Here is a 12,966-nt window from a genome sequence, read left to right as displayed (position 1 = left end):
TTTTTTTTTTCATTTTTATTTTATTTAACGTTTTGGTCATTTTGTTGTATGTTTGTCACTTTTAGTAGTTTTTGTTTATATATATATATATATATATATATATATATATAAACCAGCAGGGGCTGAAATACACTACAATTTAAAAGTGTAAGTTAAGTTTAAGTTTAAATTAAGTTACATTTTTTTAATTATTATTTTGATTAAAATGTATACCACCAATTAGCAAGGATGCATTAAATTGATCAAAAGTGACAGTAAAGACATTTATAATGTTACAAAAAGATTTCTATTTCAAATAGATGCTGTTCTTTCGAACGTTCTGTTCCTCAAAGAATTCTGGAAAAAATCCATCACGGTTTCCACAAAAATATGAAGCAGCACAACTGTTTTCAACATTAATAATAATGTTTCTTGAGCAGCAAATCAGCATATTATACTTATTTCTGAAGGATCATGTGACACTGAAGACTGGAGTAATGATGCTGAAAATACAGCTTTGATCACAGGAATAAATTACATTTGAACACAAATTCACATAAAAAAACAGGTATTTTAAATAGTAATAATATTTCACAATTATATTTTTAAAGAGTATAATGTATTTTTAATCAAATAAATGCAACTTTGATGAGCAGAAGAGACTTTTGTCATTTTTGGAGTCGCCAGGAGATTGTTTCTGACCTCTGACCTCTGTGTTTGTTTATTATCACAACTAACGTCCCTATCTCAATCCATTCTGGTACTCAAAGCTGATCAATAACCTCCACCCGTCCTTGTTTCACTCTAACAGTACATCAACGTTAGTCCTCTCCGATCTCTCACGCAGCAGAGAGCAAAGTCCACTGCTGACATTCACAGTTCAGAATTTAATTATTTAATTGCTGTGAATCTGATTTGAGGTAGCGAACAGGATGAAGAATAGTAATATGTGTTTGCATTTAAGGAAAGAAAAATGGAAAGAAACTGAAATAAATGCATGTAACTGCTGTAAATGTAGTTTTTAATAATGCATTTTTTTTTATTCACTAACATGTTTGTTCACACACATAGAATATTTGAAAATATATATATATATTTTAATTAGGTTTAGTTAATACATTTATTCAAAATGTTATAATATATTAAATATATAATATTAGATACATATCATATTAAATAATCCATTATAATATATTACATAATCAAATATATTAGAAATATTTATATTTGATATTAAAAAATATACAAAGATTATTTAATTTATATAGAATTACATTTTAATTGTATAAACCAAGGTTGAAGAAAAATTAATTAATCTCAGAAAAAAAAAAATTATGCCATAATTTATTATATATAATATTACATACTATGATATATTATCAATAAAAATATTTACATTTAATATTTAAAAAATACAAAATATTCTTCAGTTCTATGAAAAAAAAAAACATTTTGAAAAAAAGTTTCAAAACTTACTTAATTTACAAAGATTATTTAAATTATATGTATAATTAAATTAACCTTTTTTAATAAACCATGGTGTAAGAGTAATTAATTTTACATAATTCATTTATTAATATTCATTAATTAAATTATTAATATGTCAAAATATTTTAATACATAATATTAAATACATTTATTATTAAATAATACATTCTAATACTTATTAAAATATAACAAATATTTTAAGAATTTTTAAAATATTTGAATATAAAACATTTAATATTACAAAAACAGTAATACAAATACAAAATAGTATTAAACAAAATACTAAATATTCTTAAGGTCTCTGAAAACAATGTGTCAAAAAAAAAGTAAAAAAAAGTTTGAATGGCTCTTTGCCAAATGTATGCTACACATTATAGAATAGTTGGTCAAAATTAATCATGCAAGTGTTGAATTTCTGTGAATTCAGTAAATTATCTTGTAAATGTAATTCATATGCAACTCAAGAAGCAAAAGGAGCCATTTCAAAAATGTTACTTAATCTAAATTAAACTTTTGCTCTGCCCTGCAAAACAGCAGCAGGGTGACTCTGCAGCCGGTGGGAGGGGCGGGCAGGGGCGTGTCGGCGAGCGAGGGGCGGGGCTACGGAGGCGGTGCCTAATCAGAACGCTGGAAAGGAATGGGAGGGGCGTGTCACGCCTCGACAAACTCTCTCTCTCGCGTCCGCATTTGTTGATCACATGGCAGCGCACGCTGCTTTGAGAACGCGCTGGCTTCACGTGAGGCGAAATGTGCAGAACGGAGCCTGAACCGCGAGTCTGGACAGAACACACACACACACACACACACACACACCCGAGACACGAGCAGGCATGTGAACGCGCATGCAGAAATGTAAACACGCACTGAAGACACACAGTGAAGGGCAGGGCAGGATTTAGGGGGGCGGGGACCCCTGGGCTTGAGGTTATGTTTGATATCACTGAAAGGAATCTGGCGTGATGCATGAGCTCTGAACGCGCCGACGGTCACCGTCGGATGAAGGTTTTGCATCGCTTGTGTTTCAAACTAAGACTGAGGGGGCGCAAAATGAAGCCTATAAACGGATAATTAGGCAGGGACGCGTCTAGTACACGCCAGCGCAGGGCTACTACACTGTTATTACCTTGAAGTTGCTATAAAGGGCCAGATTTACTAACAGTTTGCGCTGGCGCAAAATCTAGCCCTTTAAAGCCCTTTCAAGGGAATAAAAGTGTAGAGTCTGTACAGTAACCCTGTGCCGGCTTTGGCTGGACGCGTCCGCACATTTCGCCTCACGTTGGCGTTAAAATAGTAGCTAGGCTACTGTCAGGATTAACTAAAGACGCGCAGTGAAGAGAATGAGCGCTGAAAAGGCGTGGACACAGTTATTTTTGCGCCGGACCTTATTGAACATGCATTTGTAGGAGTTTCCCTTTCAGATGCAGAATTTATGGGAGGAGAGCATTAAAATGAATCACGCAACGCGATTTACTAACGTTTGCGCTCGTCAAATTACTGGGATTTGCGCCATTATTTAACGCCAATAAAAAGCATGTGTTAAAGCAGACGCTGATTTGCGCTGCTCCTGGTAGATTGTGTTGGTCATTATGGACATGATCGGGATGCGTCTGTGTTCTTTAGTTTGCGCACTGTCAGTAAAACACCCGCAGAAATCTCCACTCCCATCTGCGCTTTTTTGGAATTGCGCTCTCACGCTAATGTGCCCTGTTAAGTAAATCTGGCCCAAAGTCTGCAGATTGTATAAATCCTGACAGTTAAATATTCCCAACTGCTTTCAGATACAACATGTCCAAAACATCAAAACGAGTGGAAGAATATCCTGAAACCTGCCTAGTTCTTATTTCACCGCAACTATCTAAATAAACAGAAATAAATGATTTTATAATTTTACAATTAATAATAATGTTCATTTCATTTTTTCCCAGTGCAAATTATTCATTGACACACATATGGAATATTTAGAAAAACACTGAGGATATTAAAAATATTAGATTGAAATTACATTTACAAATTTGCAATTAAATGTAACTTCCATTTTATGGACCATGCTGGAAGAACAATTAATTTACCAGAATGAATTTATTCAATACGTCATAAATATATTATATTAAATAAATACATTTAAATACATATAGAAATCACTTATATATTTAAAAAATATTAATATTAAAAATATGAATAGAAGAAATTCTCATCAAGTTTTTGGAAATGTTTTGATGGCTCTTAATTTGAGAGTACTGAACTCTATTGAGTAAATGTATTCATTTCACTTCACTTTCACCTGAAGTGGCTATAAAGTCCAGATTTGATAAATCCTGACACTTAAATATTATATTATACTCTCAAATTCTCGCTCAACATGAAAAATGTCAATAAAATTAAATATAGAAATGTAATCTCCTGAATGCAGTAATGAAACTTTAAGGTGAAAATGTGCTTTTTGTTAATGTTGCAATACCAAAAAAAAAAATAATGTATGCAAAATACTATTATTTTTTACTTATTTTGATTTTGGGGGATAAGTGGATCATGTTTTGTGAGATTTACATAATCTACATTCATTTATGTAGGAGTGTGTTGGGTGTGTTTGATTGTCTTTCAAAGATGGTAAGCAGCCATAACTGTTGTAGTTTGGTGTGTTATTAGGATGAACGTCACATTCGTGTCTCTATAAAGTTTCCGCCTATATTAGCCATAAAACATACATGACTTAATGCACTAACTACATTTACACAGATTAAAGACATAACACATGTTGTTGGAAACGTGTCTAATTTCTCAAGGCAGGTTTAATGGCTGTAAAAGCATGAGAATTATGTGTGAAAGTCACTGGTTCATGAAGGAATGTATGATCAATGCGACGGCTCCTCCTCACATTTGGGCAGATGCATTCATAGTTTGAGTAACGAAATGCACATCAAGCATGTGCTGTGATACTGCACTAGTGTTGCAAACACCATCACTAAATGATTTTTTTTTTATTTCACGATTTAAAAAAATGTCAGTCACTGTCAGTGTGTAATGCATTATCAGTATGAACTGTATGTGCATGTGCAAATTGTCTTTGGTTTTTGATGCAAAAGTGTCACAATGATAATACAAGCCCCAATATAAGCAATGCGTTTATGCAATTTATACAGAATTAATTTATACAGTATGTCATAATATATAATAAATATATTTAATATTAAATACATGTACTATTAAATAATATATTCAAGTGTTACACATTACACATTATTGTACATTTAATAAAAAACACATAATTATATATTTTATATATAAAATATTTACATGTAATTTTAGTAAAAATGACAAAATATTGCTAGAATTAAATATATTATCAAATATATTATATATCAAAAAAACATACTTATATACTATAAAAATAAAAGTATTTGTATTTAAAATATTTACATTTAATTTAATTTTTATTTTTTATATATTTACAAAATATTTATACTATTAAGCACACATAATATTAAATAGCACTGCAGTATATTTTATATTAAAATATATATTTATATATTTTAAAATAAAAATATTTGTTTTTAAAATATTTACTTTTAGTATTAAGAATATACAAAATATTGACATTAATATACAATATATTTTTATTAAGTTCTTTAAAACAAGCAGCGACTAATATTGCACCAGTGCAGCAAAACGGTCACTAAACTTTTTTTTATTTCATGACTTAAAAAAATGCTATTCTTTTAAGGATGTCACTGTGTAATGCACCAATGCATTTTCTTGCAAAATCTGCAGCGTCAAATGAATTCGAATGCACGTTCTCCCTGTTTTCCTCTGCAGCTTCTAGCAAAAAAAAGTCCAAGGAATCCGACCAACGCTTCAAAACTCTCACTTCTGTCACTCAAAACTCCACGACAGACGCTTGAGTTTTGGATTATTACGTTGGTGAATCTTTAAAAGTCTACAGAGGTCAGATAGAAAACACTGATGATTAACCAAAGCAGAAGATGATAAACATGGCATACACAAAAATAACGGTTCTTTATTTGCATTGATGGTTCCATGAAAAACCTTTAACATCCATGGAAACTTTTCATTCCACAGAAGGTTCTTTAGATTCTAAAAAGGGTTCTTTTTTTAGAACTGTTCACTGAAAGGCTCTTTTTGGACCCCAACATGGATCTTCTATGGAAAACCCGTTATTTTTTAAGAGCACAGGTGAACAGAAAGCACAGATTAGATGGTGTCATTTCAAGGTTCGGGTGGGTACCTGCTCTGCTGGGACTCTGGCGGCAGTTCTGGCCCACGATCCCGGAGTGAACGGATGTGGTCGTCCGGTTACTGAGATCCACCACCGAAGGCGTAGACGGGGGGGAGGGGGGCTGCTGGGAAGGCTGGTTCTGCTCGCTCCCAGGGTTGCCGGGAATATTGTTCTCCAACAGAAACTCCTCTAAATCCATATACTCAAGCTGGAAATTGTCGCCATCGTACGACAGGGTCTTGTCCCACAGCGTTGGCCCCAAGAAGGCGGACTGAGGGGCGTTGAGAGCGTTTCCGTCCTCTTCCAACTTCTTCTCCTTCTCTTTGTCTTTCCCAAACCCTGGAGGAACAAGACGGAGGCGTTATTGTCACTGTCCAGCCCAAACATTTACATGTTGTCATCATTTATACATATTTGTGTTGTGTTGCATGCTGATTTGAATAAAAACAGTACTATATTAAAGTCATTTTCCCTGTAATTTCACTGGAAATGTGCTTAATTGACAATTTGAAAATGCTTTATTTGCTTTCTGCTAAATATTATTTATTACACATTTGTGTTGTTTCAAACCTGCATTTATGCTGATTTTAATTAAAATAATAATAATAATAATAACAATAACTTTAATAAAGTAATGAGACTGGCATGAAAAAAATGTGCTTAATTGTCATAATTTTGCAATGCAAAAATCTAAATTAAAATATGCTTTATTTTCTTAATACAAAATATTGTTTTATATTACACATTTGTGTTGTTCCAAAACTGTACTTAATTTATGCTGATTTTAACAAATAAATGACTTTATTGAAGTAATTTTACACTGTAATGCAGGATAAAAATGTGCTTAAATGTCTTAATTTCACAATTCAAAAATTCTTAATAAAATATGCTTTTTATGTAAATTATTATTTGTATTATTTTATTATTATTTATTACACATTTGTGTTGTTCCAAACCTTCATTTAATTTATGCTGATTATGTGTGTGTGTGTGTATATTATATATATATATATATATATATATATATAATATACACACACACACACATAATCAGCATAAATTAAATGAAGGTTTGGAACAACACAAATGTGTAATAAATAATAATAAAATAATACAAATAATAATTGACATAAAAAGCATATTTTATTAAGAATTTTTGAATTGTGAAATTAAGACATTTAAGCACATTTTTATCCTGCATTACAGTGTAAAATTACTTTAATAAAGTCATTTATTTGTTAAAATCAGCATAAATTAAGTACAGTTTTGGAACAACACAAATGTGTAATATAAAACAATATTTTGTATTAAGAAAATAAAGCATATTTTAATTTAGATTTTTGCATTGCAAAATTATGACAATTAAGCACATTTTTTTCATGCCAGTCTCATTACTTTATTAAAGTTATTGTTATTATTATTATTATTATTTTAATTAAAATCAGCATAAATGCAGGTTTGAAACAACACAAATGTGTAATAAATAATATTTAGCAGAAAGCAAATAAAGCATTTTCGAATTGTCAATTAAGCACATTTCCAGTGAAATTACAGGGAAAATGACTTTAATATAGTACTGTTTTTATTCAAATCAGCATGCAACACAACACAAATATGTATAAATGATGACAACATGTAAATGTTTTGTGTGTGTATATAATATATATATATATATATATATATATAAAAAAAATTTTCCCCACTGCAATGCAATAATGAGAATTTGAGGCGAAAATGTCAATTTTGCAATGAAAAACATCTTAATGAAAATATGCTTTTTCATGTAAGACATTGTGTTTACTTGTTTGTTTGTTTGTTTGTTGTTGTTGTTTTCAAAACGGTTTGACTTTAATTCTTCTGTTAAACACTTAGGGAGAAATGTTGAGGAATATTTAGGCAGCCCAAGTAAAAAAACACCATAAAAATATCAAAATTAAATTCCATTTAAATCATTTTACACATATATCATTTTATGCACCTTTTTTACAAATATGCATTGTTCCAAAACATCTTAAAAGTGGCCCATAACACATTTTCATTCAAGGTCTTCTTTAGTCATACAGCAGTTTAGTTTTTACCAGCTGTGACTTTTATGGTGCATTTTGTGACTTTGTTGCTCAGCCGTGGAAAAGAGTGGCAATTTCTCAGTATTTCTCCAGAGAAGAAAGAAAGTACAGTTTTGGAATGCCATGAGAATGAAGAAAGCGGGTGAACTAATCCAAAAATGCAACCAAACCAACATATTTATTGTGCATGCACTGAAAAAAGAGAATGGATATGTTATATCTTGTTAATGCACGACCTGTTTACGTGCATCCAAAGATAAAATAGCGTTTTATTTATATTATAAACGCATGATGAGGACTGAGGTAGCGCAAAACAATCAGAGACTCTCAGTGGCGCCCTCTATAGGGAACTATGAGTGCAAATCATCACCACTGCGTGCGAACCTCTATCCAAAATAAAGTCAGTGTCGGTTGAGTAGACTCTGCATATTCTTCCAAATGCTTTAATAATGCGCAAAATAATCATATTTTACGCAGGTAACATTATGCATTCCGGTTAAATCCACTGCTCAATGGATTTATGTTTGCGCGTAAAATGAATGCAGTGGACTGCAATGGAATGAAAATATCAACATAAACATAATCATAAACATAAACTTCCATCTAAAATCACATTAGAATTCAAATCTATTATACATGACAGCATGCATGCATGAGCAGGTACTGAAAAACATCATGACGCGCGTTTACGCGCAGATTATAATGAAAGCAAAGCGCGCAACGCGCCTGACACCGAACAGCTGATGCAGAAGACCATTTAAACCCTTTCAAAGCAACAGCCACCCACCTTTACCTTCATCATGGTGGAAGGGCAGCTTCATGGGGTTCTCCAGCAGGGATTTCAGGACGCCGTGGGTCGGAGGTAGGAAAGTTGGGTTTATAGGAAGAGGTCGAGACATCTTCTCCATTGCGTTAAGGAGAGACCAGTCTTTCTTGAAGAAACGAAATGAAAAAAGCCAACTTATAAAAATAAAAACTCTGCAGTGGGGTGTCGGAATACAGTCCTTAGCCCGATGAGCGGCGGTTCTTCTCGCGCGTCTGTGAGTTCGGCTGGCTGGAACGCAAAAGCGCAACTGATTCGCAATTCCATGTGAGAAGACTGACGTCCGTGACGTCAATGGACAGGGCAAACTGTTGAATAGAGCCCCGGCCAATGAGAGCTCGAGGGGCGTGGTCTTCCATCATGCATCATGACTCGATACATTGTTGCTCGTACACGATTACATTCTTTTTGCGTTTCGAGATTATTATATTGTAACCACTGCAATGTATTTACCTTATGCTGTTTTTAATATAAATAAAACTCATTAAAATGTGAGAGGAAGTACACATGAAAATAATAGAAGGATTTAATATCATTTAACTATTCTATTTATTTGTGATGTATAATTCCAACCTGAAAATGGATTAAATTAATATTGAATATTGAAACACTACTGAGTATTATTTACATACTATTGTAGTTTTTTTTATTAATATTTTAAGCGGTTGTTATTTGTATTTTCAGTTTAAAAATTTTTTTTTAGTAATTTTGTTATGTACTTTAATATTATTTTTTATTATTAAATATTACTAATAATTAGCTTCGATTACTTTGTATTTCATTTTTTGTTTTAGTTTCATTCTAGTTTTTATTTATTTCCAGTTAGTAATTTTAGTCCTTTGACAAATTTATTTCAGTTTATCATGGCAACATTTCTAATTTTCTAGTTTTTTTTAATTTTTATATTGAATTTTATTTAGCTTTATTTCAAACAACAACCATACTTTTAGTTTTAGTTCACAATAACAACACTGTAAACTAGTGGGTCTGTTCCAAAACCTAGTGATCTGGAGCTCCCTACATAGAACATGGAACTCTCTGCCTACATAGGCAGCTCACTGTGTATTTGATGGACAGCTACAGGATGCTTCGTCGAACAATGCAGATACACCTAGAAAGTACACTCAGTCAGTGCATAAAGTGCAATTAGGAAATTAGTTGAACTGAATTCATTGTTTTACATGAAACCCTCCCACATTCTACCGTCTCTATAAACACAAAATCATCTTCTTGGAATGGCCAACGCTCCCTGACTACACAGTAACAGCCAGTGCTAGAAACCAGCAGTCACCGAAACAAAAACGCGTGCGTGTGATTGGTGGAGAGTTGCTTGCGCGGAACACAACATCCAATCACAGTGAAGCTGGTGGGCAATGCGCTGAATTAAGGAACATCTGGGCAGCGTTCAGCCCTCGGCTGGGACTGACCTACTTTTGTCCAATAGCAGCAGCCAGTCGGTAATTCCGGTGAGATCAGAACGGGCCACGGCACATTGAATGTCATGTGTTCGCGATCCCTGTAGAGCGAGTCTGTGAAAACAACTCCAGCTCTGACTTCATGTCTGCACATTTACACTGATGATGACCACACCTGTCAGTATCAATACTATCATATAAATCAGCGTTGATCGCCTATTGATTCCCTGGATATAAAGATACAATTATACAGTCTAATGTGAGTGGTTTAAAATCATTTAAATATCTACTTTCAAGCAAGTCCAAAACATGCAAACGTGTGTGTGTGTGTGTGTGTGTGTCCTACTTGTATGCATGCGTCATCACAACAGTCCTTGCTGTGGCAACCGCCGTTACTAAGCATGACACACACACACACACACACACACGTTTGCATGTTTTGGACTTGCTTGAAAGTAGATATTTAAATGATTTTAAACCACTCACATTAGACTGTATAATTGTATCTTTATATCCAGGGAATCAATAGGCGATCAACGCTGATTTATATGATAGTATTGATACTGACAGGTGTGGTCATCATCAGTGTAAATGTGCAGACATGAAGTCAGAGCTGGAGTTGTTTTCACAGACTCGCTCTACAGGGATCGCGAACACATGACATTCAATGTGCCGTGGCCCGCACTGCTCCTACCGGAATTACCGACTGGCTGCTGCTATTGGACAAAAGTAGGTCAGTTCCAGCCTAGGGCTGAACGCTGCACAAATGATCCTAAATTCAGCGCATTGCGCAGCAGCTTCGCTGGGATTGGATGTTCCGTTCCGCGCACGCAACTCTCCACCAATCACATGCATGCGTGTTCTCTTTCTGGTGACTGCTGGTTACTAACACTGGCTGTTACTGTGTAGTCAGGGAGCATTGGCCATTCCAAGAAGATGGTTTTGTGTTTAGGGAGGTCAGAATGCGGGAGGGCTTAGTATAAAACAATGCATTCAGTTCAACTTTATTCCTGATTTTTATTTTCTTCTTCTGTCTGTCTCTCTGCCTATGTAGGCAGCATTGTAAGGCAACAGAAAGCTTCTGCCTATGTAGAGAGTTCCAGATCACTAGGTTTGGAACAGTTTTGTTTTTGTTAACTAAAACTAAAAGCATGGTTGTTGATTGAAATAAAACTAGATAAATATTATTATATTAAATATTAATATTACTAAATGCAATATTAATATAAAAAAATAGAAATGTCGCCATGATAAACTGAAATAAGTTTCCGTCAAAGCACTAAAATTACTAAATGGAAATAAATAAAATCTAAAATGAACTAAAACAAAATATATAAATAAAAAATAATTGGACCTAATTAGTAATAATAATAAAGTCCATAACAAAATTGCTAAACATTAAAAATGAAAATATATAAATAAAGGCTAATTAAAATATTACTATAAGTATAAACTATAATTGCATAAAAATAATACTAAAATAACAATGTTATAATGTTTAGTGTTTCAATATTCAATATTAATTGAATCCATTTCGAGGTAGTAATTATGCATCAAGAATAAATAGAATAGTTAATGATATTAAATCATTCTATTATTTTCATGTGTACTTCCTCTCACATTTTTTACTGATATTAACAGCCCGGGGTAAATACATTGCAGTGGTTACAATGCAATAATCTGAATGAAATCGAGAACGTGCAACAATGTATCAAGCCATGATTGAAGAACACGCCCCCGCGCTCTCATTGGTCGGGGCTCTATTCAACAATTTGGCCTGTCCATTGACGTCACGGACGTCAGTCTTCGCACATGGAACTGCGAATCAATTGCGCTTTTGCGCTCCAGCCAGCCGAGATCACGGACGCGCGAGAACAGAACAGCCGCTGCTCTTCAGTGCTGCGCACGGGCTGAGGACTGTATTCCGACAACTCACTGCAGAGCTTTTATTTTAATAAGTTGGCTTTTTAAATTTCGTTTCTTCAGGTAGACTGATCTCTCCTTTACGCGATGGAGAAGATGTCTCGACCTCTTTCTATAAACCCAACTTTCCTACCTCCGACCCACGGCGTCCTGAAATCCCTGCTGGAGAACCCCATGAAGCTGCCCTTCCACCACGATGAAGGTAAAGGTGGGTGGATGTTGCTTTGGAAAGTTTAAATGGTCTTCTGCGTCAGCTGTTGGGTGTCAGGCGCGGTGCGCGCTTTGCTTTCATTATAATCTGCGCGTAAACGCGCGTCACATCACGGTGTTTTTCAGTACCTGCTCATGCCTGCATGCTGTCATGTATAATTGATTTGAATTCTGATGTGATTTTAGATGGAAAATTATGTTTATTATCATATTTATGTTGATATTTGCATTGCATTGCAGTGCAATGCATTCATTTTACGCGCAAACATAAATCCATTTCGCACTGGATGACGCGCGTTTACGCGCAGATTATAATGAAAGCAAAGCGCGCAACGCGCCTGACACCGAACAGCTGATGCAGAAGACCATTTAAACCCTTTCAAAGCAACAGCCACCCACCTTTACCTTCATCATGGTGGAAGGGCAGCTTCATGGGGTTCTCCAGCAGGGATTTCAGGACGCCGTGGGTCGGAGGTAGGAAAGTTGGGTTTATAGGAAGAGGTCGAGACATCTTCTCCATTGCGTTAAGGAGAGACCAGTCTTTCTTGAAGAAACGAAATGAAAAAAGCCAACTTATAAAAATAAAAACTCTGCAGTGGGGTGTCGGAATACAGTCCTTAGCCCGATGAGCGGCGGTTCTTCTCGCGCGTCTGTGAGCTCGGCTGGCTGGAACGCAAAAGCGCAACTGATTCGCAATTCCATGTGAGAAGACTGACGTCCGTGACGTCAATGGACAGGGCAAACTGTTGAATAGAGCCCCGGCCAATGAGAGCTCGAGGGGCGTGGTCTTCCATCATGCATCATGACTCGATACATTGTTGCTCGTAC

General features: G+C 34.5%; 1 protein-coding gene across 4 annotated transcripts in view; it reads right to left on the bottom strand.

Moving 5' to 3' along the window:
- LOC107718936 (hepatic leukemia factor-like) overlaps positions 1-12,830 on the bottom strand; it is an 18,993-nt gene extending 6,163 nt beyond the window's left edge. The window contains exons 1-2 of one of the 4 annotated variants that reach the window (XM_016526182.1): positions 12,538-12,830; positions 5,711-6,040 (exon numbers count right to left, since the gene is read on the bottom strand). In XM_016526182.1, coding sequence (XP_016381668.1) covers positions 5,711-6,040; positions 12,538-12,658 — 451 coding nt within the window. In that variant the 5' untranslated portion in view covers positions 12,659-12,830. Of the gene's footprint in view, positions 1-5,710; positions 6,041-8,554; positions 8,863-12,537 lie in introns of those variants that run through there. The other 3 variants (XM_016526184.1, XM_016526181.1, XM_016526183.1) reach the window with 3 other exon arrangements.
- Between the last annotated feature and the right edge of the window lie 136 nt (positions 12,831-12,966).

Source organism: Sinocyclocheilus rhinocerous, unplaced genomic scaffold (assembly GCF_001515625.1).
Source record: "Sinocyclocheilus rhinocerous isolate Xijiao unplaced genomic scaffold, SAMN03320098_v1.1 scaffold1625, whole genome shotgun sequence".
NCBI classification, from domain to species: domain Eukaryota; kingdom Metazoa; phylum Chordata; class Actinopteri; order Cypriniformes; family Cyprinidae; genus Sinocyclocheilus; species Sinocyclocheilus rhinocerous.
The sequence above is the reverse complement of the archived record's forward strand: the minus strand, read 5'-3'. Positions and strand labels throughout refer to the sequence as shown.